The sequence below is a fragment of the Bos mutus genome, chromosome 3 (genome assembly GCF_027580195.1).
Source record: "Bos mutus isolate GX-2022 chromosome 3, NWIPB_WYAK_1.1, whole genome shotgun sequence".
NCBI lineage: Eukaryota > Metazoa > Chordata > Mammalia > Artiodactyla > Bovidae > Bos > Bos mutus.
The window spans coordinates 100,746,392-100,774,042 of NC_091619.1; the positions used below are offsets into that span (position 1 = coordinate 100,746,392).

The 27,651-nt window shown below is 52.8% G+C and overlaps 1 protein-coding gene across 7 annotated transcripts in view; it reads left to right on the forward strand.

The window, feature by feature from the left end:
* The window catches only part of KCNQ4 (potassium voltage-gated channel subfamily Q member 4), a 59,072-nt gene extending 36,380 nt beyond the window's left edge, over window positions 1-22,692 (forward strand). For 2 of the 7 annotated variants that reach the window (XM_070368229.1, XM_070368232.1), the window contains 8 exons: window positions 1,186-1,274; window positions 2,935-3,096; window positions 3,468-3,512; window positions 10,323-10,543; window positions 12,704-12,803; window positions 14,985-15,116; window positions 19,853-19,982; window positions 20,508-22,692. In XM_070368229.1, the coding sequence (XP_070224330.1) occupies window positions 1,186-1,274; window positions 2,935-3,096; window positions 3,468-3,512; window positions 10,323-10,543; window positions 12,704-12,803; window positions 14,985-15,116; window positions 19,853-19,982; window positions 20,508-20,720 (1,092 nt within the window). In that variant the 3' untranslated portion in view covers window positions 20,721-22,692. The other 5 variants (XR_011463727.1, XM_070368234.1, XM_070368231.1 and 2 more) reach the window with 5 other exon arrangements.
* The last annotated feature ends 4,959 nt before the right edge of the window (window positions 22,693-27,651 follow it).

The following is a 27,651-nucleotide window of genomic DNA, read 5'->3' on the forward strand; positions in this document are numbered from 1 at the left end:
AAAAATATTCCTGTCCTAGGAGGGTGCCTGGCCAGTGAGGTCAGCAGTGGGCTGGCCCTTAAAGACAAGAGGCATTTAAGAAGGATCCAGTTTTGCTTCCTCCTGCCCAGCACCTGTTGTTGTTGATCACCCCACTCACCCCAAGTCCCTACTGGCTCTTCTCTTTACCTGGGGGGAGAGGGGTAGTCCTTCCTCTTGTCTGACCCTCATCCCTGTTGCTGCAGAGGAGACCCAGCAACGTCATGGATGCTAAGGGGCTGGTAGTTGATGTACTTTCTCCCCTCCTCAAGCCCATGGGCAGTGGCAGGCAGCTGGGAAGAATGGGGTAGGGTTATTTTTAGTAGTAATAATTCATTTAGTCAGTATTCATTCCCCAGACATTGCAGAGCACCCACCATGTGCCAGAGGATACAGTGCTGACCAAGACACAGCTTACAAACTAAGGAGAGAGAAATACATTAATCAAATACACAATGAATAAATATATATCAGCTGTGGGAACTAGACATAACAAGAGTGGTTAATAGGGAAACTTGGTATTAAGTGCCTACTACGTGCCATGCACTGTGCTTGGCATTTAACGAACATTTCCCCATTTAGTCCTCACAGCCTTGTTGCATGCATGCTAAGTCTCTTCTGTCATGTCCAACTCTTTGAGACCCTGTGGACTGTAGCCTGCCAGGCTTCTCTGTCCATGGGGATTCTCCAGGCAAAAATACTGGAGTGGGTAGCCATGCCCTCCTCCAGGGGATCTTCCTGACCTCTTATGTCTCCTGCATTGGCAGGTGGGTTCTTTACCATGAGCGCCATGTGGGAGGCCCCCACCACCCTGTTAGGCAAGTCGTACTGTGTCCATTTCACAGATGAGAAACTTAAGGCTCTGCAGCTTTATTTAATCGTCCACCCAAGTAGGTGGCAAAGCTGGAATTGGAAACCCACTTCTGCCTGATGGCAAAACCCCAGCACAGTCCAAGGCCTCTGGCTCTGAGGCTGACTGCACGTCACCTTGGGAGTCTTTTCTCCTCAGGCCTCCTTCTGGCCTTGCTGGTGGCTGTGGAGTTGGAACAAGCCTCTGGTTCTGAGTACCCTTCAACTGGCCTGAGGCCTGGGTTCTTTGGGGGGCTGAGAGGCCTCTCCAATGCCGGGTCCCCCACCACCTCCTTCCGCTTCCTCCCACACTACCAGGCGGCATGGCGCCTCTACTCCACCGATGCGAGCCGGGCCTACCTGACGGCCACCTGGTACTACTACGATAGCCTCCTCCCGTCCTTCAGGTAGGCCCTCCCGTGGGGGGCAGGGAGGTGGGTGGCTGGCAGTAATGCCCCTGAGGACAGATGGCTGGGACACAGTCCTGGAGGCTGGGAAGGGGGTGATGGCTCCCATGGGGGCCTCTGGGGCTGGCTCTGCAGAACCTGTGTAATCCAGAGCCTGGAGGATCCTCTGTCCCACTCTGTTCTGCCAGGGAAGACGGGGACATTGGACTCAGGGCTGAGCCCTGGTCCTGGCAGTCTACAAGCTCCCCCAGAGCAGCTGCCCCTTGGGGCAGAGCCCAGCCAGCTCGCTCCCCTCAGTCTGAGTTGGGGTCAGCGTTAGCCCTTGGAGTAGATAGAGACACTGTGGTGTGGGCAAGAATGTATGTGCCAGAGTTAGGTACTAACACCCACCCCAACACCCCACACATGCCTGCTCTTACTGTACCAGGCAGCAGCAGCCTTAGGGCCCAGAAGTGGGTTCACCCCACTGGCCCAAGCTGGGGTAAGACTGCATGGGGTGGCTCCACACAGGAGGTCATTAATAGCATCTCCAAGGTTCATGTGGCCAGGTGCCTGGCCACACCCTGGGGCGGGAATGAAGACCTTGGAGAGCGGCTCAGCACCGAGGGCTGCGAGGGAGGTGGGGCCAGGCTGCAGTGTTCAGCGTTTCTGCGGCTGCCTTTTTCACCTCATTAGTTCTCGCAGAGCAGCTGTTGCGTGATCCCACTCACCCGTACACCTGGCTGCCCCCTCCGTGCTTCCTCAGCCTTAGGGGGCTTCCCAGGGGAGGGGCAGGAGAGAAGGGGCTGGGAAGGGGGCCTCCCAGAATCACACTGGCTCCCCCACCTCTCCACCTGGCAGAGGCAAGCGCCCACCCCAAAGACAGGGATGGTGGTTAGATTATTAATAGAAAGAGCCCTTCTTTCTAGAAGCAGTCCTCAGGACTCAAGGCCAGGCCCTGGGAAGTAGGGCAGGGGCTAGTTTGTTAGAAATATGTGTGTGATGAGAAGGAATGATTTGGGGGTGATGGTCTTGGGTCCTCTGGGAAGAGAGTCAGAGCTTGGTTGGGCAATTCTGGGTCCACTGGTCCTTCTGCTCCCTGGACCTCAGTTTCCTCATCCGTGCAATGGGAAGGCAAAGAGAGGCAAGATCTATTTCTTGGGTTAGAGAAACAGGAGATGGCCTGGAGAGTTCAAAAGAAGCTGAGCCCTCAATCTAGTCTTGGAGAACCCAGCATGAGGGCTGCAGAAGGAAGTGGGCTGCCTATCAAATCTCCCTCCTCAGCCTCAGTTTCCCCTAAACTCCAGTCAGATCTGGAGGGCAGGATTTCAGGGCTGCTGCTGGCCTCCAGGTGGGCACGGCTCTGCGTGCAGGCACTCTGCTTGCTGAGCAGTGAGGTGGATTTGAGGTCTCTGCCTTCCCCCTTGGGAGGGTGCCCCCTAGTGGTGCCCATCCAGCACAATCATACCGGGCATCCTTGAGGGTTTCCCAGGAGCTAAGAAGAGAGAAGGAGAGAGGAAGGCTACTCTCCCGTTCCCACCCCTGCCTATGCGGGCCTGGTGTGTTCGCTGAGCATCTCCAGACAGGCTGGGCCCAGGGGGAATCCATCGGGAGCTCAGGGTCCTCAGGTGGGGGGCGGTGCCAGGGCCCTGCCTGCCGCTGACGGCGCCCTCTCCTGCAGAGAGCTGGCCCTCTTGTTTGAGCACGTGCAACGGGCCCGCAACGGGGGCCTACGGCCCCTGGAGGTACGGCGGGCGCCGGTACCCGACGGAGCGCCCTCCCGTTACCCGCCCGTTGCCACCTGCCACCGGCCGGGCAGCGCCTCCTTCTGCCCTGGGGAAAGGTAGGGGCCCCCCGGGGCTGCCACCTCCTCTTGCTTCTCCTCCTCCTCTTCCATTCTCTGTCTCATCCTCTCTTGGATCTGTCTCCAGCCACTGTGTGGGTGTCTGGGCCTGTGCTGGGGACTCCCAGGCCTTTTCAGGAGGCCTGGCAGTTGTCATCAGATGGCCTGACAGGTATAGACCGACGGTCTCTCTGGAAAGGCCAGAGTTGACTCACCGTTTCGTCACCTGGGACTCCAGGGGCCTGAGTCGGGGAGATGTCCACACCATCCTTTCCCATCACCTCCTCCATTCATTCCATTGTCCTCTTTCTTTCTCTGTTTCCACGTCCCCCTCACTCTTCCATCCCTGCACCCCCATCCCTCCCGGGAAGCTGGAGAGAGGAGGAGGCCGCTGGCCACAGGTGCTTACGGCTCAGGTAATCGTGGGCACCGTCCCGGGGTGTGAGGGCTGGGGCCCCACCTCCCCAGCATGTTCCTCGAGAAGGGGCTTGACACTGAACTCGCCTCTTGGGAAGGAGATGCCAGCTGGAAAGAGAGCTCTGTGACTAAGAACTGCTGAAGGGCCTATGTAAACTCAACCAGTGACTAATGCTCTTGTCTTGTGCAAGCCTCATCCACAGCTTTGCTAATCCCAGAGCCTCCTCCTGGGATTCTCCCACAATGCCTTTCTTTCTCACGGAAGGACATTTTGCTGTCCTGCCAATCTCTCTCCCCTTGACCTGCCTCTCCTGGAGCTTTTGCATCTTAAAAGAACAAAGAAAGAACAATGCTTACCCCCACATAAATGTTCATAAATAGTGGAATTTCAGGCATACTTGGATAAGGGAAGCCCACTAACTCACTGTATATGGGAAAGTGACTATTCCTACAGAGGTATAGCTTTGAGGCCAAGGGTTCAATCCCCACCCGCTCTCGTCATCATCCCCTGTCCTCTGCCCATTGGTTTGTTTTATTTCATCTTTGCATTCACCCCTGAATCAGTCAGGTGGACATTTGGGCCTTGAGCCTCAGGTGTGATTCTGAGCCCCAGGCTCAGAACAAGGGAGGGGAACAGAGGTGAACTACTTGGGGATCAGAAGGAGACGCTATGAAAGCCTCTGCTGCTTGGTGCTGTGTGTCCTTGAGAAAGTCATCAAGCCACTCTGAGCCTCAGGGTTCTGGGCAGAAAATTAGCAGTGTGAAGGCTGCTCAGGGGCTGATCTGGATTTCTGGGCTGAAAAGGCTCAGGGAACAGGGAAGAGGGGGTTCTGGTGCAGAGATTGCAGGGAGCAGAATTCCTTTCCCGGTCTCAGTGAGGGCAGTTCTGGCCAGGGGCTGAATAAGAAGTGAGTGAAGAGGGAGACCCCTCTAGGTCTCTGGGAGGAGGGGACGTGTGATTGGCCAGGCCAGGCTGGAGGTCCCTGGACCAGGGTCCACGGTGCAGCCCATGAATATTGTCTGTCACTATCTGAATGTCCCACAGTGTTATCCTTGCCCCGACCCAACCACAGCAGACAGGCAGAAGCTCAGAAGTTTTGGCATTTGAGCAACCCTGCCCACAGCCTGAGCCAGGGCTCTTTGCAGCTTCAGTTCACTCTGGTCTCACTTTGCCTGAGTAGGAAGGTACCGGAAATGGAGATTATCCTGGACCCCAGCATCTGTACCACCTCCCACAGCTGCTTTGGGTCTCTGAGCCCCACAAGGCCTAGGAACAGATGACCACTGAGGGCTCGGCCATCACTAACTCCCAGCCTGTGCGTGTCTGCCCTGCAGCGTCTGTGTGGCTAGGGCTCCTGGTGATGGTGGTGGAGTACTCCTTATTCCCCAGACCCCAGGGGGCCAAACAGTGACTTCTAGGAGATTAGTGTGTGTGTGCTAAGTCACTTCAGTAGTGCCCAACTCTTTGCAACCCCATGGAGTATAGCCCGCTAGGCTCCTCTGTCCATGGGATTCTCCAGGCAAGAATATTGGAGTGGGTTGCCATGCCTGCCCCCAGGAGAATCTTCCTGACCTAGGGATCGAACCCACGTCTCTTATGTCTCCTCTATTGGCAGGTGAGTTCTTTACCACTAGCACCACCTGGGAAGCCCCCTAGGAGATCAGGCAGCAGACCAAACGGCCAGATCCTTAATCTTGGCTGTCTGGGCCCTGTGGGCTGGGTGCCCAAGACTCCACCCCCTAAACACACACACACACACATACACACACACACCTGGTTGGCCACAGCCTTAGTGGTGCTTGTGGATGGATCCAGGCTGAGCATGTTCCCAGGATGACAAGGACTTCCTGAGGGGTGGCTGTGCCAGAGCCAGCACCTCTCTCTGTGGGTTTTGCGATGAGACGCTAAGACAGTGGTTTTCAGAGCATGGTCCCCAACTTTCTGTGTCGGCATCCCATGGGACATCTGTTCATCATGCAGAGATACCTGGACCTCTCCCCAAGCCACGGAATGAGCATCTCTAGAAAAGAGGCATGGAATTCTGCATATTTAACATGCTCCCCATGAGATCCTTATGCAAAGCTGGAGAACCTCTGCCTTCTAGGCATGTGGGCTAGAGGATGATTTGAGTCGGGGGGGTCCTTCTCTCCTACCAGCCACAGGAGGCTGGCCCCATCCTGGCAGCTCCCCATGCTCCGCCCACCTGCCTCCTTCCCACTAACCTCTGTTGTGTCTTGTTCTCCACTTTCCAGCCAGATGTTTAGTAATAAACGGAGTTTCTTTCGGATCCACGCCAGCTGGAGACCGAGGTACCCCCTCGCCTGCTCCTCCTGTCCCGCTTCTCCTTGCCCCACCCAGTTCTGGGGCTGGAGAGGGAGACGGGATGGGCCAAGGACAAGGTGCATGTGCCTGCCGCCTGCCGTCTGCCTTGGGGCCCTGATGAGCCCCTCGCCTTCCTGGGGATGCTTCTGCCAGGTCTGGGGACCTGGGCTTGGTCCCCAGTCTGTCAGGAGGGACACCTACAGGAGCCTTGGGATGAGTTCTGGCTCTGCTGCTGATGCTCCCCCACCCCAGCCTCATGTAATCTTGGCCAGATTGCTTTCCTTCTGTGGACCTCAGTTTCCTATCTGTGGAATGGGCAGATTGAACTAGAGGCTCTCAGAGGGTCCTTCCCACTCTGACTTTTTCCAGGCCTTTAGCTTCCTGGCTTCATACTGCCCACTGAGGTCCTAGCAGATGCCCGAAGGGGCTGGGGTTGGTGCCTCCTTCACCAACTCCAGAGCCCAGTTCTTTAGCCGCCTCACCACTACATTCCTTGGTACCTGCCCTGTGCCAGGCCCTGCACTAGGAACATAGTGATGAATAAAACATGGTGCCAAGAGAGTTGCAAGGAGTAACTGCCATGTGGTGTGAGCAACACAACTCAAGGAGGAAGCAGAGGGTGGCGAACACCAAGGGGAGGAGGTGAGAGAGCTTGGCTGTTGCAGCCCGTCGTGGAGGTCGGGAGCTAAAGCTGGGTCACAGAAGCCCTGTGAGAACCTCATTCTGTTGGCACTGCCTGGCAGCTGGGGCTTAAGAGTCCTGCGCATCCCAAAGTGCCTTGGCAGCCTTGTGGATTGAGGCGGGGGAGGGGGCTGGTGCAGGAGGAGGAGAGGGGGGACAGAGCTCCTCGCTGCTCGACCCAGAAGCAGAGTTTCTTAGAAATGTGGCTCCGTTCTGAATCTGGCTGGGGGCCTTGGGTGCAAGCCTTCTGTGCCTCCACTTCCTCAGATGTAAAATGAGGGTGATACCAGGATCTGTTTCCACTCAAACTGTGCCTGGCTCAGAGGAAGTGCCAGATAAATGTTGGCCTCACGCAATTTACTGTTATGGTATGCGCTTGGAAACCACTGCTGGAGGGAACACGTTGGGGGGTAAAGCCGAGGAAACTCTGGGTCAGCTGTCCCCCTTTGCAAGATTCCTTGGGCTCTGTGGGTGTGATGGGCAGGAAGGGCAAGGCCAGGGCTGTTTCCACAGTCTCGAAGAGAGAGGCTACATTCAGCATCAGAACAGGTAGGCTGCCTCAGACCCTCTGTGAGCCTGGTGTTTGGCAGGCAGATGGACTGCTTAAAGAAATCCCTGTGGAAGTGAGCACAGGGGTTGGGTCCAGCCAAGCAGTCAGAAGGCAGCATGTGCCCTGAGCTTGCCCTCTCTTACAGGGATGCCCCAGTTAAATTCACACACCTGTCCTCCAGCCACCAATGGTGCTGAAATCACTGGCACCACTGATGTTTTGGGCCAGAAAATTCCTTATTGTTCGAGGCTGTCCCATGCATTGTTCAGCATCCTTGGCCTCTACCTAGATGCTAGGAGCACCTCCCTCCCTGCCTCAGGGAGACAACCAAAAATGTCTCCAGCCAAATGTCCCCTCAGTTCAGTTCAGTCGCTCAGTTGTGTCCGACTCTTTGCGACCCCATGAATTGCAGCACGCCAGGCCTCCCTGTCCATCACCAACTCGTGGAGTGCACTCAAACTCACGTCCATCGAGTCGGTGATGCCATCCAGCCATCTCAGCCTCTATCGTCCCCTTCTCCTCCTGCCCCCAATCCCTCCCAGCATCAGAGTCTTTTCCAATGAGTCAGCTCTTCGCATCAGGTGGCCAAAGTATTGGAGCTTCAGCTTCAGCATCAGTCCTTCCAAAGAACACCCAGGACTGATCTCCTTTAGAATGGACCAGTTGGATCTCCTTGCAGTCCAAGGGACTCTCAAGAGTCTTCTCCAACACCACAGTTCAAAAGCAAAATGTCCGCTAGTGAGCAAAATAACCCCCAGCTGAGAATTACTGCCAGAGACCCTCTCCTGTTGGCTCCTCCCAGAGAAAGAACACAGCTTCTGAAGTCACAGAAAACTGGGTTCCAGTCCTTGTTCCATGCAGAGAAGCTCTGTGACCTTGGAAGCTTAGGCACCCCCTTCCATATCTGTAAAATAGGGGTGGTAACTGGAACCCGCCACCCAACGTGGCTGAGAGCCGAAAAGGCTCAGGCAGTCGGCCTGGACCTTGTGTGCTCTTCTGATGTCCACTGTGTGCCAGGTTCCTTTCCATTTTCTTTGAGCTTTTAGGCTCCAGAGAGACTGACATGAGCCATTTTCTGGGCCCTGCCCAAGGAGCTGGAATCCAGGGCCACTGCTGGGAAAACAGCACCTTCTTATACTGAAAAGGAGCCCAGGGTCTCTGGCTGGCTGGAAAGTTACAGAATCCCACAAGTCAGGCTAGAAGCTCCTTCAACCATCACAGAATCAGAGCTGGAGAGAGACCTTTCAAGACCTCTAGGGCAAGTGCCCACACCCCTTCCTTCATGAGCCCTACTGAGCGCAAGCTCAGAATGGTTCACACACTTCTCATGACAGGGAGGTCAGCCCCTTTCCCCAGAACAGCACTGGAGTGATGTGCCAGGCACAGAGGTCCAGACTTCTGGGCCCTTGGCTGACTGTCAGGGCCTTCTCTGCCCCTCTCTCTTCCTCTGCCCCTTGAAGGAGCAGAGGACAGACGGGGTGGTCGCACGGACTGGGTGGGGTGGTGGGTGCTTGCCAGCATGAGAAGAGCCTGAAGGAACTGCTCTGCAGAGGAAAGTTTGGGAGAGCCAACCTCAAACTTCAGTTGGAATCTTTGGTATGTGCTGAGGAAATCCTGGGCCAGCCAACAGCATGATGGATTGCAGGGAGCCACCCCATCCTTCCCTTCTGATATCCTCAGGGCCCCCATCCTTGTCCTATTACCTCTCCCCTCCGGGCAGAGGTCCCTACTCCTAAGGATGGCCCTACATACATCCCAGCTGCCTTCCCAATAGCACCTTCCAGGGCCTCCCTCCCCTCAGCACCTTGTTCTGTATACTCCATCCCCTATGCCCGGGCATGGAGGACCCCGGTCCCCACTCAGCTCTGAAACTAGAATCTGTCTCCTGCTCAACCCTTGATCTGAAAGTCTCTGAGACCCAGTGACACAGTGTCCCACCCTGATCCCTGCTCCCTGTCTGCATCAGAATTCCCCCAAGACTGGCTGGTGTTCTCCTGAGCTGGGGCCCCGGACATTCGAGATACAAGGGCCCCAAAGCTGTCTGAAGGGGGCCTTTCAAGTGGCAAACACGCAGGGTGGTGGCGTTGACACCGCCAGGAGGCCTCTGGATGGGGACGTTTGCACAGGTCCCATTCGGACAGCGATAACACGGTCCTTGAACCTCTTGGACAGAGTTACTCTAGCAGGCACTGGGTACGCTGGGCCTGTCCTGGGGCACCTGAGGCCTCCCCTCACCTGTCTCCTTCCAAGATTTGGAGGATAGGTGAGGAGTTTGGGTGTGGGAAGGGGAGTCTAAGGGCATACACAGATGTATACACGTGTCTTCACGTGTACATAGACGTGTAGGTGCTGTTGAACTGCAGGCTCAGGAGGCAGTGGGAGGTCGTGTGGGCAGGATGTCAGTCTGGGTGGACAGAGAAGAACAGCTTACAGACCTTCACTGGTTTGGGGGTGGGGCCCACCGGCATGGCCTGGGCATACGTGTGGGCCCAGCAGCTAGACCCACAGGGCTAAGACCCCCAGCAGGCCAGGACACTGCACACCTCCAGGCTGTGATTTCATTCACACAGAAATCTGAATGATGGAGACCTTTGGAATTTTGCAGTGCACTGCCTATACAACTGTACCAGGTCCTAAGGCCCTGACCTGACCAGGTGAGGTCAGATAGCTCCAGCGGTGGGCAAAGGAGGAACACAGGTACACACACTGGCACCTGTGTGCATACAAGCACAGACACTACACACGTACACGCACACACCCTCAATTCCACACAGCCGGCCCACGTGCACAGAGAGGAGCTGGGGGCCTAACTCAGTGTGCTTGGCCAGGTGAGCTTCTCCATCCCTCAGCACCTTGTCTGTCCCCAGAGGGGTCTCTTGCCTCCACCCCCCGCCCCCCGGCTGGGCCAGGCCCAGCTCCCAGTCCACTGTCTGTCTCTGACTCCCTTCTTGGGTTTCTGCCACTCTTTCCACTCTGACATCTGTCTCCTGTGCACCCTTATCTGTCCGGGCAATGATGGGTGGGGGTTGGGGGTGGGGGTGGGGAGTGGAGTTGTTCAGACTGATCCTGGATTGGCTTCTCATAGGAGTCAGGGCCCCCCTTACCACACCCATGTTCCATCCTAGGAAGTCTCCGCTTGGAGGAGAGTCAGCCCCAGTAGCTGCCCCCAAGTCCCAAGTCAGCTGTGTCCCCACTCACACCTACCCCCAGCTGCAGCTAACTTGACTCTCTCCCCGACCTGACCTGCCCTGCCAGCAGCCGGATGGGCATCAAAGACCGCATCCGCATGGGCAGCTCCCAGCGGCGGACGGGCCCCTCCAAGCAGCACCTGGCACCTCCGCCGATGCCCACTTCCCCGAGTAGTGAGCAGGTGGGTGAGGCCAGCAGTCCCACCAAGGTGCAGAAGAGCTGGAGCTTCAATGACCGCACCCGCTTCCGGGCCTCCCTGAGACTCAAACCCCGCACCTCGGCTGAGGGTGAGCCCCTGCGGGTCTGGGGCCAGGACCCGCTGAGGATGGCAGGGCGGGCCTGGAGTCTGGGCTGGGGGTGGGAACACTTGGTTCTAGTCCCAGCTTTGCAGCAGATTGAGCATCTTTGGGCACCAGTCTTCTGGTCTGTAAAATGGGCATCATAATACTTGCTTTGCTGGGCTCCAGGCTGTTTGAGAATCAGAGGAGAATATAGAGGTAGCATTTGGTAGTGGTTAAGAGCATGGGGAGAAGGGATACAAGTATATTATATGCCTGAGTTGTTCTACCATAACTACCATAACATTGTTAACTGGCTATGTTAAGTTGCTTCAGTCATGTCTGACTCTTTGTAACCCTATGGACTGTAGCCGGCCAGGCTCCTCTGTCCATAGGGTTCTCTAGGCAACAATACTGGAGTGAGTTGCCATGCCCTCCTCTAGGGGATCTTCCTGACCCAGGGATTGAACCAGAGTCTCTTATGTCTCCTGCTTTGGGAGGTGGTTCTTTACCACTAGCACCACCTAGGAAAACACCAATATTTAGAAAGAGAAAAAGAAAAAAGATTGGGGAACACATGTACACTCATGGCAGATTCAAGTCAATGTATGGCAAAACCAATACAATATCGTAAAGTAAAATAAATTAATTAATTAAAAAAAAAATACATGACAAGAAAAAAATAAAAAAGAGCACAGGCTTTGGAGCCAGGCTGCCTGGGTTTGAATCCTGGCTTTGTCACTTACCTTGGGCAGGTAACCTAATCTCCCTGGGCTTCATTTTCCACGTCTATAAAATGGGGATAGTGAACATATCTACTTCATAGGACTGTTGTGAGGATTATATGAGATTATCCACAGTAGGTGAACAGAAGAGTTCTGGAATATAGTAAGTGCTCATCAAAAGCTAGCAGCCTTACAAACATGCTCTGGAAGGAGCAGGAGGCCATCCGTGCTGAAGAGAGCCCTGACTGTGCACAGCCCCACTCTGGATTATCTTGTCTACTTCTCTTAACAATAGCAGGGTTGTGTCTATCCCCATTTTACAGATGGGCAGACTGAGCTCTCTCAGCAAGGAAATGGCAGAGCTGATATCCTTAAGCAGGTCTGTCCAACTCCATAGCCCATGCTCCCCACCCTGCCCGTTTGCTGGCCCAGCCTGTGGATATGAGGCTGTGAGCCTGGTGGGGGCTGCATTTAGAGAGGTGGCTTTTTGGAGTTCTAGCTCTGTTCCTGACTTACACTGTGACCTGGGTAAGCTACTGCCCTTTTCTGTGCCTTGGTGTCCTCTTCTGAAAAACAGGATTGGACCAAATTCCCTGGAAGACTTCTCCCAGCTCTGACATGCTTCAGGCCCCTGGGTGGTGGTGGGGGCGGGGGTGTAGAGGGGGGTGGATAAGGATGGAGGTTAAGGACAGGAACTTTGGAGGGAGGGGACCCAGCCATACTGCCTCTGTCTGTGCTGTATCAATCCCCCAACGTGCTGCTGTCTGACCACTCTCTTGGTCCTTTCCTGGAAAGTTACAGAACTCCACAAACCAGTCTTTGGAGGGTGCTGGTACCTGGGACCTGGTTGGTACCCAGGGCCTCCTCTTTCCTGCCAAGAAACTGCCTGACCTCCCCACCCTTTGTCCCCAGTGGGGCCAGGACAGCATCACCTGTCTCTGCAGTGCTGGGCACCAGCCTTGGAGAAGCCATTTCTCTTATCCCAGGAGGAGAACGACTTGCTTTAGAGGCTTCCTCCATAGCAGAGCTGGGGCTGGGAGCCCCGCCCCTTGATTCCCTCTTGGCTGAAGGATAAGGCTGATGTGAGAGAATGCGCAGATGCCTCAAGCCCTGTGTCACTGTCCTGCATGGTGGAGCCGGTGGGGCTTCCTCCAGGGCTGTGTGCAACTTGCCCTAGGCCAGACAGATGTGCCCTAAAGTGGTTCCTGCTCACCGGCCACCAGGCAGATGTGTACACAGGGCAGATGGGCCTGCAGCAAACTGAGGTGTTTCCCCTGGGTAGGGCAGCTGGGAGGCAAGAACCTGGTCTGCTTGTGCTCCCAGGAAGGCTCTGGCCCCTTTCTGGGGCTCTGTCTTCCTCTCTGTACCCCTCAGGGTAGTGGTAGGGATTGCAAGCACTCCCTTCTGCCACCGCCACCTGGGCCCCCTGCTCCTGACTTTTCAGAGGGCCCCTCGGAGGAAGTAGCGGAGGAGAAGAGCTACCAGTGCGAACTCACTGTGGACGACGTCATGCCTGCTGTGAAGATGGTCATCCGTTCTGTCAGGTGAGACTGAAGCAGGAGGTGGGCCACCTACCACTGCTCCCCATCTGGGGTCTGCCCTTGTGGCCAGGCCTGGCCTAGCTCCTGGCATACCAGCTGCTGCCTGCCTGGCACCTTCAACGGTGCTGGCTGGCGGGGTCCCTGGAGAGTGGGTGGGGTGGGGAGGTGGCATATGGCTCCCGGCTGGGTTGGTGCAGACTTATCATGTCGGGAGGGCTGGCCAGGTGGGGCGGTGGGCATGGCTGCCCACCACAGTCCCTCTACTCACACTACAGTCTTCTCCCTGCTTCTCCCCCTTACCGCTCTCTCCCTGAATGTCCGGCTGCCTCCTCTCTCTCTCTCTCTCTCCCTAGCTGTGTATCAGCAATCTGCCTGGCTCTCCCTGGGTCTCTGTCTTACAGGCAGTTTCACCCCATCTCTGTGTCTAAGTCTCATCACCCTCTTGCCTCCGTGACTCAAACTTACTGTCTTCCCTCGGGAGTCTTGACCTCAGCCTGTCTGTTTCCCCCAGGATTTCCTCTAGAGCCATACTGTTCAAACCACAGGTCACAACAGTTTGGAGTCAACTTAGTGAAATCAATTTAGTGGTCAGCATTCAAAAAAGAAAAAAGAAAGTATCAGAGTGCATCCTTCATAGTAAGAATAAATGTTTATGAAACTTCTATTTCAGTTATGTGTGTATGTTTATACTAGTTTCTGTAAACTATTTCTTATCGTAGTTCTTGGTCAAAAAGTTTGAAGGACCCTGTCCTCCTGGCTTCACTGGCTGTCTCCCTTAACAGTTCAGTGGGGACCAGAGTCCCTGAGCTCTTTAGCCATGTAGCCATGGATCTGGCTCCCAAACTCCTTGGAATGGAGTTCCAGCCTAATCTCTGTGTCCATCCGGTAGCTCCAGTTTCACCCCTAGGCCTTCCAGACTCATCCCCCTCTCTTCCCTAGCTGATTCACCTGTCTGCAAGCCTCTTTCTTTTGTGTTCCTTTTAAATCAAAATCATCTGGACACCCCCTCTCCCAGAGAGTCTGAGGCCTCTCTCCACCCCTCTTTTTATGCATCCTGTCTCTCCCCTCCAAGGGACCAGCTTCTGCAACACAACACCCAAGCTTCCCCCTGGCCCAAGTCAGCTCTCCTTGGCCCCTCACACTCAGCACGCCCCAGTCCTGCTCCCCCTCCCATGACCCCATGATAGGCAGTGACACCAGCATCCACCCTGTGCCCCAAGCCATGGGAGTCATCCTGGACTCAGACTCATAAGCCTTTCAGGCCCCTCTCCCACACTGCTCACAGCTGTTCTGTATCTCCACCCCACTGCCCACCCCCCTACCCCCACCCCCAGCTCAGGCTCATCCCCTGGAGTGGGTCTTCCTGCCTGGGACTCTGCCCCTCCAGGACATCCTCTACCCACACAGGTGGACAGAGGATGGTCATGCTAAAGCAGAGTAAACCACATGGCCCCTTCCCCACCACCCCAGCTTCCCATTGCCCAATCTCTGCCAGGGATGCTAGGGTCTTCAGAATAACCCCTCACCCTACCTCTCATTGATTAACCCCTTTCCTTCACATCCTGTTCTGGCTACTGTGGACTGACTCTCACTCACACACCTCCATGCCTGTTTGTGTCCCCAAAGCCTCCCTTCATGCCCCTCCTCTTGCCCTGGGACTGGAAGGTATCACTTCTCAAGATGTCTCCTGACCTCCCCAGCCAAGCTCTCCCTTCTCATGGTCCCCAGTCCTCTTTCTCCACTCCTTGACATAGCCCTCATCGCCCCATAATTGTCTGTGTCCTCTTTGTCTCCCACCCCAGACCAGTGCTCCTGAGACCAGGGATTGTACCTGATGCCCTTTGGGGTGTCCAGGGTCCAGCACAGGAGTGCTAACAGGCATATGCAAAAATGTCTTCCCCTAAGCTGTCCTTAGCAGCAGTGTTCACCGGTGCCTTGCTTGTGTCCCGCCCAATAGAGAGAAACGACAGTCCCGGCCCTCCCAGTGACTGCATATCAAAGAAGACCAAACAAACTCAGGAGGCTGGGGCCGGAGCGTGGTGGGGAGGGAGGGAGGCCCAAGACTCAGGTGTGGCTGTCTGCAGTGGCCCAGGCAGGAGGTGGCCTCCTGCCAGACAAGGTAGCAAAGGACAGCGAGGGGGCTGGAAAAGAATGCCTGTCCTCTGAGACTCCCTATCCCCACAGGATCCTGAAGTTCCTGGTAGCCAAAAGGAAATTCAAGGAGACGCTGCGACCATACGACGTGAAGGACGTCATTGAACAGTACTCAGCAGGGCACCTGGACATGCTGGGCCGGATCAAGAGTCTGCAGGCTCGGTGGGTGCACCGGGGCCGGGGCCGGGGGAGCGGGGCAGGACTGCCGCGGCACCAGTTCCCGCAGGAGGTCCGCTGGAGCCCCTCTGCGGGCGCCCGAACGCAGCCCTGAGCGCCCCCTAGGGGCCGCGGCGGGAGCTGGCGTTTCTTGCTTGCAGCGCATTGCAGCGGGAGCCTGCCACCCGCACCTGTTATCGAACTTGAAAGGGAAAGTGTTAGTCGCTCAGTCGTGGCCGACTCTTTGCGACCCCATGGACTGTAGCCCATCAGGCTCCTCTGTCCATGGCATTTCCCAGGCAAGAACGCTGGAGTGGGTTGCCATTTCTTTCCCCAGGGGATCTTCTCCACCTAGGGATTGAACCTGGGTCTCCTGCGTTGCAGGTCGAGTCTTCACCATCTGAGCCACCAGGGAAGCCTTACTGAACCTGAAGCAAACCCTACTGACCTGCTCGCTTCAAGGACGTCTTTAGATGACTGCTTTCTCGTCCTAAAATAATAGGCTTAAAATAATCAGTGACCCCCCCCCGCCCCAGCATCTCCTAATAGAATAGGCAAATTATCCTCAGTGCTGCTCACCTCTTGCCTCTGGAGTCCTCTTCCAACACCTCTTCTCTCTGCCCAGCGTGTAGGAAGATTCTCACACCAAGAACTCAACCACCTATACCTCGCCCCTTTCCTCTTGTGGCCTGCATTGTCACTGCCCATTCATTTGTTCTCTCAAGAAATAGTCACTGGGCGTTTATTTGTTACTTGCCAGACAGTGGGGATATGGTGGAAAACAAACGGCCTCTGCTTCATGGAGCTCTCATTCCAGTGGAAGAACAGATGATAGTAAGTGAAACCAGAACATGTCAGATGATGATAAAGGCTAAGAAGAAAAACAAGGTTAGGGTGTTTAGATTTGTGATTTTCAAATAGGCAAGAAGGTGACATTTGAGAAAAAAAATTGAAGGTGAGGCAAACAGTCCCATGATTGTGGTTTGTTTAAAACAGTTTCCAGAGGGAACAGCAAGTGCAAAGGTTTTGAGATGGGCAGGTGTGTGGGGTGATGTTTTAGGAACAGCAAGCAGCCCAGTGTGCCTGTCCTGGCATGAGGGAAGCAGGAGACGAGGTTAGAAGGCTAATAGCACTTAGACTATATAAAGCTCTGGGGGCCACTGCAAAGATGTTGGCGTTCATCCAGAGTAAGACGCACGCATTGGAGGGCTTTGAACAAAGGACAGATGCAATCTGAGATATATTCTAAAAGGATCATCCTAGATGCTGTGTTGAGAATGGCCTATAGGGGGCTAGAATGGAAACAGGGAGCCCAGTGAGGGGGCTAATTCAGATGTGCAGGCAAGAGATGGTGGCGGTGTGCACCAGGTGGCAGCAATTAAGGGGAGGCGAAATGGTCAGATTGTAATTATGTTCTGAAAGTAGAGCTGACAGCATTTTCAGATAGGGTGTAAGAGGAAAAAGAGAGAGAATCAAGGATAAAGCCAAAGTTTTTGGCTTGAGCAAGAGGAAAAAGTTGCTGTTTATTGACATGGGGAAAGTCAATGAGTGGAGCAAGTTTCAATCAGGAAAGCTGCGACATGCTGGGTTTGTGATGCCCATCAGACAGCTAAATGGAATGTGGATCTGGCAGAGGAGTGTGGAGTTTGGAGGAGAGGTATGGGCTGTAGATAAAGATTTGGTATCAAGCGTATATAGAGGCATGGAAAATCTGGAACTGAAGACGTCATTTAGTGAGTGAGAGTAAATAGAAGAAAAAAAAGAAGTCCTAGGAGTGAGCTCTGGGTCCTGAAATGTTAAGCGGTTGTGGAGATAAAGGAGGAGCCAGAAAAGGAAACTGAGAAGGAGAAGTGAGTGAGGTAGGAGAACTGGGTGAAAGTGATGTTTGGGAATCCAAATGAAGAACCTGCAGAAAGAAGGGGTGAGCCGATGTGCCAGGTACGGCTAACAGGTCAAGCATAGTGAGGGCTGAGAATCGAATTTAGCAACATGGAGGTCTTTTGGTGTCTTGACAACTGTGGTTTCAGTGAAATGGTGGGAATGAAAGCCTGATTAGAGAGGTTTTAGAGAGGCAGAAAAGAGAAATTGAAGATAGAGGGTAGGGATAACACTTTGAAGCATGTTGCTGTAAAGGGGACCAGCTTCAGCCTTGTCCCCCTTATAACTCACATCCCCACTTGTGTCTCTCCCTCTTCCCAGTCCACCATTCCTACCTGTGCTCCCATCAGGCAGCTGTTTTACTTGTCATGTTTATGGGTGGTGGCTCTGCTCCCCTGGTCAAAGCAGTGACCTGGCACTTCCATTAAACTTGGTCTCCCCATTCAGTTCAGTCGCTCAGTCATGTCCGACTCTTTGCGACCCCATGAACAGCAGCACGCCAGGCCTCCCTATCCATCACCAACTCCCGGAGTTCACTCAAACTCACGTCCATCGAGTTGGTGACGCCATCCAACCATCTCATCCTCTGTCGTCCCCTTCTCCTCCTGCCCTCAATCTTTCCCAGCATCAGGGTCTTTTCAAATGAGTCAGCTCTTCTCATCAGGTGGCCAAAGTATTGGAGTTTCAGCTTCAGCATCAGTCCTTCAAATGAACACCCAAGACTGATCTCCTTTAGGATGGACTGGTTGGATCTCCTTGCAGTCCAAGGGACTCTCAAGAGTCTTCTCCAACACCACAGTTCAAAAGCATCAATTTTTCGGCACTCAGCTTTATTCACAGTCCAACTCTCACATCCATACATGACCACTGGAAAAACCATAGCTTTGACTAGACGGACCTTTGTTGGCAAAGTAATGTCTCTGCTTTTTAATATGCTGTCTAGGTTGGTCATAACTTTCCTTCCAAGAAGTAAGCGTCTTTTAATTTCATTGCTGCAATCACCATCTGCAATGATTTGGGAGCCCAGAAAAATAAAGTCAGCCGCTGTTTCCACTATTTTCCCATCTATTTGCCATGACGTGATGGGACCGGATGCCATGATCTTCGTTTTCTGAATGTTGAGCTTTAAGCCAACTTTTTCACTCTCCTCTTTCACTTTCATCAAGAGGCTCTTTAGTTCCTCTTCACTTTCTGCCATAAGGGTGGTGTCATCTGCATATCTGAGGTTATTGATATTTCTCCCGGCAATCTTGATTCCAGCTTGTGCTTCTTCCAGCCCAGCGTTTCTCATGATGTACTCTGCGTAGAAGTTAAATAAGCAGGGTGACAATATACAGCCTTGATGTACTCCTTTTCCTATTTGGAACCAGTCTGTTGTTCCATGTCCAGTTCTAACTGTTGCTTCCTGACCTGCATACAGGTTTCTCAAGAGGCAGGTCAGGTGGTCTGGTATTCCCATCTCTCAGAATTTTCCACGGTTTCTTGTGATCCACACAGTCAAAGGCTTTGGCATAGTCAATAAAGCATAAATAGATGTTTTTCTGGAACTCTCTTGCTTTTTCCATGATCCAGTGGATGTTGGCAATTTGATCTCTGGTTCCTCTGCCTTTTCTAAAACCAGCTTGAACATCTGGAAGTTCACGGTTCACATACTGCTGAAGCCTGGCTTGGAGAATTTTGAGCATTACTTTACTAGCGTGTGAGATGAGTGCAATTGTGTGGTAGTTTGAGCATTCTTTGGAATTGCCTTTCTTTGGGATTGGAATGAAAACTGACCTTTTCCAGTCCTGTAGCCACTGCTGAGTTTTCCAAATTTGCTGGCATATTGAGTGCAGCACTTTCACAGCATCATCTTTCAGGATTTGAAATAGCTCAACTGATATTCCATCACCTCCACTAGCTTTGTTCATAGTGATGCTTCCTAAGACCCACTTGACTTCACAAACCAGGATGTCTGGCTGTTGGTGAGTGATCACACCATCATGATTATCTTGGTCGTGAAGATCTTTTTTGTACAGTTCTTCTGTGTATTCTTGCCACCTCTTCTTAATATCTTCTTCTTCTGTTAGGTCCATACCGTTTCTGTCCTTTATCGAGCCCATCTTTGCATGAAATGTTCCCTTGATATCTCTAATTTTCTTAAAGAGATCTCTAGTCTTTCCCATTCTATTGTTTTCCTCTATTTCTTTGCAGTGTTCAGTTAGGAAGTCTTTCTTATCTCTCCTTGCTATTCTTTGGAACTCTGCGTTCAAATGGGTATATCTTTTCTTTTCTCCTTTGCTTTTCACCTCCTTTCTTTTCACAGCTATTTGTAAGGCCTCCCCAGACAGCTATTTTGCTTTTTTTTTTTTTGCATTTCTTTTCCATGGGGATGGTCTTGATCCCTGTCTCCTGTACAATGTCACAAACCTCCGTCCATAGTTCATCAGGCACTCTATCTATCAGATCTAGGCCCTTAAATCTATTTCTCACTTCCACTGTATAATCATAAGGAATTTGATTTAGGTCATACCTGAATGGTCTAGTGGTTTTCCCTACTTTCTTCAATTTAAGTCTGAATTTGGCAATAAGGAGTTCATGATCTGAGCCACCGTCAGCTCCCGGTCTTGTTTTTGCTGACTGTATAGAGCTTCTCCATCTTTCCCTTCAAAGAATATAATCAGTCTGATTTCAGTGTCGACCATCTGGTGATGTCCATGTGTAGACTCTTCTCTTGTGTTGTTGGAAGAGCAAACAGACCCCCTTTCTCAGATGGCCTGCTCCCACCCCGGTGAATGTCTCCCCTTTAAGAAGGCGAGCTCTCATTCTTGTATGAAAAAGGGTGGCCAGTGTCTGGGTCCTTTGACAGTTCCCTTTCCCCACAGGGTGGACCAGATTGTCGGCCGGGGCCCCGGGGACCGGAAAGCCCGGGAGAAGGGTGACAAAGGGCCCTCCGATACGGAGGCGGTGGATGAAATCAGTATAATGGGACGTGTGGTCAAGGTGGAGAAGCAGGTGAGTTGGGATGGAGTTTCGCTGGTGTGGGGAAGCTAGCCGTCGACAGAGAAGCTCTGGAAGGCCCCCGGGTTAGGCCCAAGGGGAGGGTCCGCTTCTCAGAGCTTTAGCCCAGAGCACCTGAACTGCAGGCCGGAGCCGGGCCCACGCATCCGCTGAGAGGTGGACCCCGCCCCACACAAGGCCTGCCTCCCAGAAGGCCCGCCCGCTCCTGCTAAACAACCCGGATAAACCAGCCCTCTCCGGCCAAGCCCCGCCCTAGACTGCTAGCATCTCAGATAAGCTCAAGTCCCGCCTACTTCATTTAACCCTGCCTCACTTGTCTCTCTTGATCATCTGGACTATCCCAACCCGTCACAACTAAATTTCGTTGCGGGGGTGGGTGGGAATAAACCCCAGGTTCCCAGCTTCGTTCCACCCTCCGGCCTTTCCCGTCGCACCTCCTCCCGGGCAAGCCCCGCCCCCGGCCGCGCCCCGCCCCCAGGCCCCGGCCAGGCCCCGCCTCCAGCCGCGCCCCGCCCCCAGGTGCAGTCCATCGAGCACAAGCTGGACCTGTTGCTGGGCTTCTACTCGCGCTGTCTGCGCTCTGGCACCTCGGTCAGCCTGGGCACCGTGCAAGTGCCGCTCTTCGACCCCGACATCACCTCCGACTACCACAGCCCTGTGGACCACGAGGACATCTCTGTCTCCGCACAGACGCTCAGCATCTCCCGCTCGGTCAGCACCAACATGGACTGAGGGTCTTCTCAGGGGCGGGGCAGCACACGGCCAGCCCGTCGGCCTGGCTCTCGGACCCGCCCTCTGAGGCCTCCGGACTCTTACTTGAACTCACTCCCTCGTTGGGAGAGAGGCCACATGCAGTATTGAGCTGTCTGGGTGGGCGAAATATCCGACGTGGGTGCCAGCGACCCGCCCCACCTCAGGAGCGAGAGATGCCAGGCCGCACGGAGGGCAGCAGCGGCGGCTGCCCGGCGGCCTCTGGGTCCCCCAGTGCCCTGCCCATTCCATCAAGGCCCGACAGGGCCTGCCTGGCAGGGGCACTGCCCCTGGAGTGGGAACAGGGCGCTGGGGCCCTGGGCCCTGACCCAGCTTCCAGCTATGCAAGGCGAGGTCTTTGGCCCGCCCTTTGGACAGAGCAGGGAAGCCTTCCCGCCAAGACCCCACTCCACTTGGGGGTGGGCCCATGGTGCCCACACAGGTACCCATAAGCACAGGAGCCTGCCGCCAGGCAGGTGGGCACCATATATGCAAACTATGTTAAATATGCAACTTTGGGGACCCCCATGGGGTCCCTCTGCCCCTCCCACCGTGGGAGATGGGCCCCCAGCTGTAGCTGGTCTCAGGCTGCTTGGCTATGACCCCCATCCCTGATCTTTGGCTTATCAACCCCTCTTTTCCCCTCCCAGCATGGGGCCTGTTTCTCCCTTGCCTCCCCAAGGACAGTGCCTGGGCCTTTCTTCCCATTTGCAGGTGTCCACACCCAGGGGCTCCCTCTTCCTGCCAGTGTTCACTCCCCTCTGGCCCTAGGCACCTCTGACAGCATAACTGTCTGTGTTCTGCCCCCAAATCTCCCAGACAGTGCTCCCACGGTCAGACAAACATGTCCCTACAGTTTCCCCAGACACGCAGGTAGCCTCTCAGCATTCACGCTGACAAAGACAATTACCTACACTTGGAGACTTCAGCACAGAGCCACTCAGCGTTTGCTGGGTCTCTGCAGCTGAGGCCAGTGGCCTGCAGAGTGATGTCCACTCCTACCAACCCCATCCAGGTAGGAGAGGGAGCTCTCACGTGACCCCAGGTCTCGCCAGGCCCCACCCCAGAGCTTTACCAGCTCCCTTTTCTCAAGAAGAGTTACTCCTCATAGGTCCAGGAGCCCTAACTGCTGCCTCTGCCTGTCCCTAAGGGCCCTCCTTGGTATCCCCACAGCACGACTCAAGGCTAGGCCTCTTGGGGTCTGGACAGCCCTGGAAAGCCCCCAGGCCCTTTCCCAGGGTGGCTGTCAGGTCCGCTTCTGTCTAGGCTTGCCCTGCTCCTAGTCGCTCTAACTCCCAGAGAGAATAATAAACATCAAGCAAGTCCCATTCATCAGGCACCAACTGTGCATATGGCGCTCACACGCACTGTTTCCCCTCCTTCCTTACCCTCCTCTTCACTTCAGTTGGCAGCCCCCTTACCGCATAAGCCCCCATCCACTGCAGGCCCCCAGCACCTCTTTGGTATCCCTACCGCTTTGTCCCTCTTCTGCAGAGCCAATGCAGGTGGCAGGAGGGTGACGGGGAGTGGACTAATGGTGACCCTCTGTGGGGCACCAGGGAATAAGGGGCTCAGGCCCAGCTGCCTGCATCTCATGACTGGGGACCTGCATGCACCAGCGCCAGGGCTGGGGTTGGACCTTGCTCAGCCCCCAGGTGCCCAGCCCCTGCCCCCACATGCCCTCTGCATGTGACCATCATGCCCTGGATGGAGCCTGTCCTGGCTCACCTCACCCACACTACACTGTCCCCAGAGAGCCACACCTCCACCCCCTGAGAGACAGAGCTGTGGAGAGGGGCAGGAGGCTGGGATCGCCCCATGACCAAAGGAGACTTGGGGAGAAGCCCTCCCTCCTTCATGATCGAGGTTCCCCACCAACCCGGTTCTCGGATATGCAAGTACCTCACTTTGTTAACTTATTAACTTATTGATTTCATTAAAGTTTTCAGTAGGAGGTGGTTGGTCTTGGCTGTTCAGTGTCTGTGGAGCACCTGGTCTGGGGCTGGAGGTGAGGAGATCTGGATTAGTCAGGACTCTTGGGTGTAAACAACAGAAACGCAACCTGATATGTTTGAAGCAAAAATAAAAGAAAGAAAGTTTATTGGCCCAGATAACTAAAAAGTCCAGGAAGTAGATTTGGCTTCATATGAAGCTAGATCTGGGTGCTTAAATGTGTCAGGGACCTGTCGTCTGTCTCAGCCCTCCTGTTAGGCAGGCTGCCCTCTCACGATGACCCCTGGTACTTCCAAATTAACTTTCTTTTGGTTCAGTGCCCCAGTGAAAAATGAGTACCACTTTCCTAATAGTTTGTATCAGTCAGGGTCCAGTGAGGAAAACAGAAATCGCCCTAGGTTTTTCAACACAGGGAATTTACTATAGGGAACGGCTTACACTGATGTAGGTGGACTGAAAGAACAAACGGAACACCAGGATAACTAATGAGAGCCACTGCAGGAAGCAGATCCCACTCCTGAGGCTGCAGGAATGCAGGGGAGAGGTCGAGGCTGGCAGAACCAGTGGACTTGACTGGGGGAGCCCCATAATGCTAGAGCGCAGAGGTCTGGAGAGGGGTGCTGTCTGGCTAGTGCTAGTACCTCCTAGGGGACACAGTGAAGCTTGTCTGGGAGTGCAGAAAAGTAGCTGAGGGCTGGGAGCAGCTGTGGCTACCAGGCTGTTGTAAATACGGTTAGAAGGAAGAGAAGGCAAAGGAAGAAGGAAAATCTCCACTTCTGCCTTCCAGTGTTTCCCCAGTGCCCCTAGTTATAAAAGCTAGCTGACAAAGTTGATGTGGTTTGCAGAGTCCCAGCTCCAGTTTCACAGAGCAGAGTACAGAAGGCTGCATCTGGAACGAAAAAGCAATAGCTTCATAACTGGCACGGCCCAACCCTTTGGACACTTGGTATTCATACATGTCCATCCACAGATGCTGAACCTCCATCTAGCAACAGTAGCTTCCACCTCATGAGATGAAACTATCCTGCATACAAATGAAGATCTTAACTCACCCCCTAGAAATGATAAACACAAGAAATTCCACCATGCAATAGATGTATCCAGCTCTAGGACTTAGTCATTGAATCCATATTTGGGCGATGTTAATTACTCTAATTCAGTCACAATCACACCTGCAATTGAAGAGTATACTGTAAAGTTAGCAATCGCCTACAAACTTAAAATCCTAAGGGACAAGGAGAAGAGAGGGGAGAAAAGCAATTAATATCACACACACACACAGACACACACACATACATGCCCCTTGATGCAATAGAACCCCTCTGGTAGCTGGTCACAGTGCCATAGCTGATATATGTTCAATCAAGTAAGTGTTTCTCTTTATCTATTATATATACTTCACTAATTGAGTAAATATATTCTTTCTTCCACTCTCCTTCTATGTTCCCTTTGTCCTTGACCGGGATCTCAGCCAGCTGGAATTTGTCACGTGGTGGAATGATCCCAAAGAATCATTCTTAAAGGGTCTGAAGCTTCAGTGGTCCTGCACAGTTTTGGATGCAATAGCTTTTTGTTAACTCTGTGCAAGGGACCCCTGAGAACGCCCTGGTCCCAGACATAGTCTTCCTTGCCCTTGCTGTGTAGTGACACCCCTATTTCCCCTTGGTAATGGGGACCAGTCAGGCAGCCAGCATGCTGACTCTTTCTTTGCCTGTTATTTGAGTGGCATGAGAAGCCCAATATGGCCAGTTAGAAGTTCCAACTTCCAATTAAATGAAAACAGGGTTGCTTCCCTTCCCTTGAGAACTGAGACCTCCAAACTAACAGAGGCCAATGTTGGGGGGACAGGAAGCAAAAGTTGCATGAGTGGGTATAGTAGCCTGAATAATGCCCACCCAAAGATATCAGGTCCTAATCTCTCAGTTCAGTTCAGTTCAGTTCAGTCGCTCAGTTGTGTCTGACTCTTTGCGACCCCATGAATTGCAGGAATGTGTAAAATGTTACCTTATAAGGGAAGAAGGATTTTTGCAGATGTGATTAAGTTAATGATCTTGACATAGGGAGATTATCCTGGATTATCCAGGGGCCCTAAATCCAATTGCCAGTGTCCTTTTAAGAAAGAGGCAGATGGAGATCTCACACATACAGGAGACAGAAGTAGAGACTGGGGTAAGGTGGCCTCAGCAGAGGAATGCCAGTGGTTACTAAAAGCTGGAAGAGTCAAGGAACGGATTCTTCCCCATAATCTTGGAGGAGTGCAGCCCTGCTTATACCTTGATTTAGGTTCACTGAGGCTGATGTTGAACTTCTGGCCTTCAGAACTGTAAGAGAGTAAGTTCTGTTGTATGATGTCACCAAATTTATAGTAATTTGTTATGGCAACTACAGGGCTTCCTTGGCGGCTCAGATGGTAAAGAATCTGCCTGCAATGTAGGAGATCGGGGTTCGATCCCTGGGTTGGGAAGATCCCCTGGTGAAGGGAATGGCAACCCACTCCAGTATTCTTGCCTGGAAAATTCCCTGGACAGAGGAGCCTGACGGGCTACAATCCATGGGGTCGCAAAGAGTCAGACACAACTGAGTGACCAACACTTTGACTATGACAACTACAGGAAATTAATACTGAGGGTTATCTGGTGTAATTGTGAGAGATACCACTCTCACTTACCTTCTTTTGATTCCTGGAGCTTTATATGCTGGCTGTGTCAGTGAGGATTGGCCACTGCCCCCTCCATCAGAGAAAGGATCCAGTAGAATTAACCTGGCACCAGGTGACTTGATGAATCCCTGCAGAACGGTGGTATTTTGGGTAGTCAGCATCTGTTCCTGCTGATGTTTGGTTGGGCATACAGTGTAACATTAGCCAGACCAGCCTTGGTGAGGCAAGTCCATATCATTGAACCCATAAGCAATCTTCATTCTTGCTGCCATGACCACCTAAGTTATACAAGGGTATGTGGAGCAAGCACTGGAGGGTCTCCGGAGTGAGACTGACTGACAGCCATGGGTTGTGCTGTCTTAGCCATTAGATTATCTAGAGCCTCCTTGTCATGGATGCTCTTTGGTGGGACTTCTCCTTGGCATAGAAATACATTCACACCCTCTACCCATTTCTGATCAGATCAGATCAGATCAGTCGCTCAGTCATGTCCGACTCTTTGTCACCCCATGAATCGCAGCACGCCAGGCCTCCCTGTCCATCACTAACTCCCGGAGACTCACGTCCATCGAGTCAGTGATGCCATCCAGCCATCTCATCCTCTGTCATCCCCTTCTCCTCCTGCCCCCAATCCCTCCCAGCATCAGAGTCTTTTCCAATGAGTCAACTCTTTGCATGAGATGGCCAAAGTACTAGAGTTTCAGCTTTAGCATCATTCCTTCCAAAGAAATCCCAGGGCTGATCTCCTTCAGAATGGACTGGTTGGATCTCCTTGCAGTCCAAGGGACTCTCAAGAGTCTTCTCCAACACCACAGTTCAAAAGCATCAATTCTTCAGTGCTCAGCCTTCTTCACAGTCCAACTCTCACATCCATACATGACCACAGGAAAAACCATAGCCTTGACTAGACAAACCTTTGTTGGCAAAATAATGTCTCTGCTTTTGAATATGCTATCTAGGTTGGTCATAACTTTCCTTCCAAGGAGTAAGCGTCTTTTAATTTCATGGCTGCAGTCACCATCTGCAGTGATTTTGGAGCCCAAGAAAATAAAGTCTGACACTGTTTCCAGTGTTTCCCCATCTATTTCCCATGAAGTGATGGGGCCAGATGCCATGATCTTCGTTTTCTGAATGTTGAGTTTTAAGCCAACTTTTTCACTCTCCTCTTTCATTTTCATCAAGAGGCTTTTTAGTTCCTCTTCACTTTCTGCCATAAGGGTGGTTGTCATCTGCATATCTGAGGTTATTGATATTTCTCCCAGCAATCTTGATTCCAGCTTGTGTTTCTTCCAGTCCAGTGTTTCTCATGATGTACTCTGCATATAAGTTAAATAAACAGGGTGACAATATACCCCTTCCTGAGTCTTCCTTGTCTGCCATCCACCAATTCTGTGCTTTCTGAGTCCCTGACCATCTAGCCAAACCTCGAGCCACTGCCTAGAAACCAGTGTGTATCCACACTTCTTTTTTTTCAAATCAAAGTATAGTTGATTTACAATGTTGTATTAATGTCTGCTATATAGCAAAGTGATTCATATACATATATTCTTTTCCATTATGGTTTATCTTGGAATACTGACTATAGTTCTCTGTGCTATACAATAGGACTTTGTTGTTTACCCACCCTGTATATAAAATAGTTTTCATCTGCTAACTTCAAACTCCTAGTCCATTACCGCCCCTTCCCTCCTGCTTGGCAGCCATAAGCTTGTTCTCTGTGTCTGTGAGCCTGTTGCTGTTTTGTAGACAAATCCATTTGTGGCATATTTTAGATTCCACATCTGATTGAATGGTATCTGTCTTTCTCTTTCTGACTTCTTTGCTTGGTATGGTTATCTCTAGATCCAACCGTGTAGCTGCAAATGGAATTATTTCACTTTTTTATGGCCGAGTAATATTCCATTGCATATATTAGCCACATCTTCTTTATCCGTTCATCTGTTGGTGAACATTTAGGTTGTCTTGGCTATTGTTAATAGTGCTGCTATGAATATAGGGGTGCATGTATCTTTTTGAATTATATCCATATGCCTGGATATATGCCCAGGAGTCAGATTGCTGGCAGATCCACACTTCTTGCCGTCTCTCAATCCAGGCAAAGTGGGCAACCCAGTGTGCTGAAGGGTGAGTAGAGTTTAACCAGGCATGGGAATGGGGTGGTGAATGCTCCAGCTAGAGAGAATAGCATGTGTAACGGCCCAGTGGCACCAGAAAGAGTGATACGTGAATGGGGGAGAAGGAGATCCCTGGTTGGGCCCAGACAGAAAGGGAGAGAGTGGCACAGGATGGCACTTTAGGATG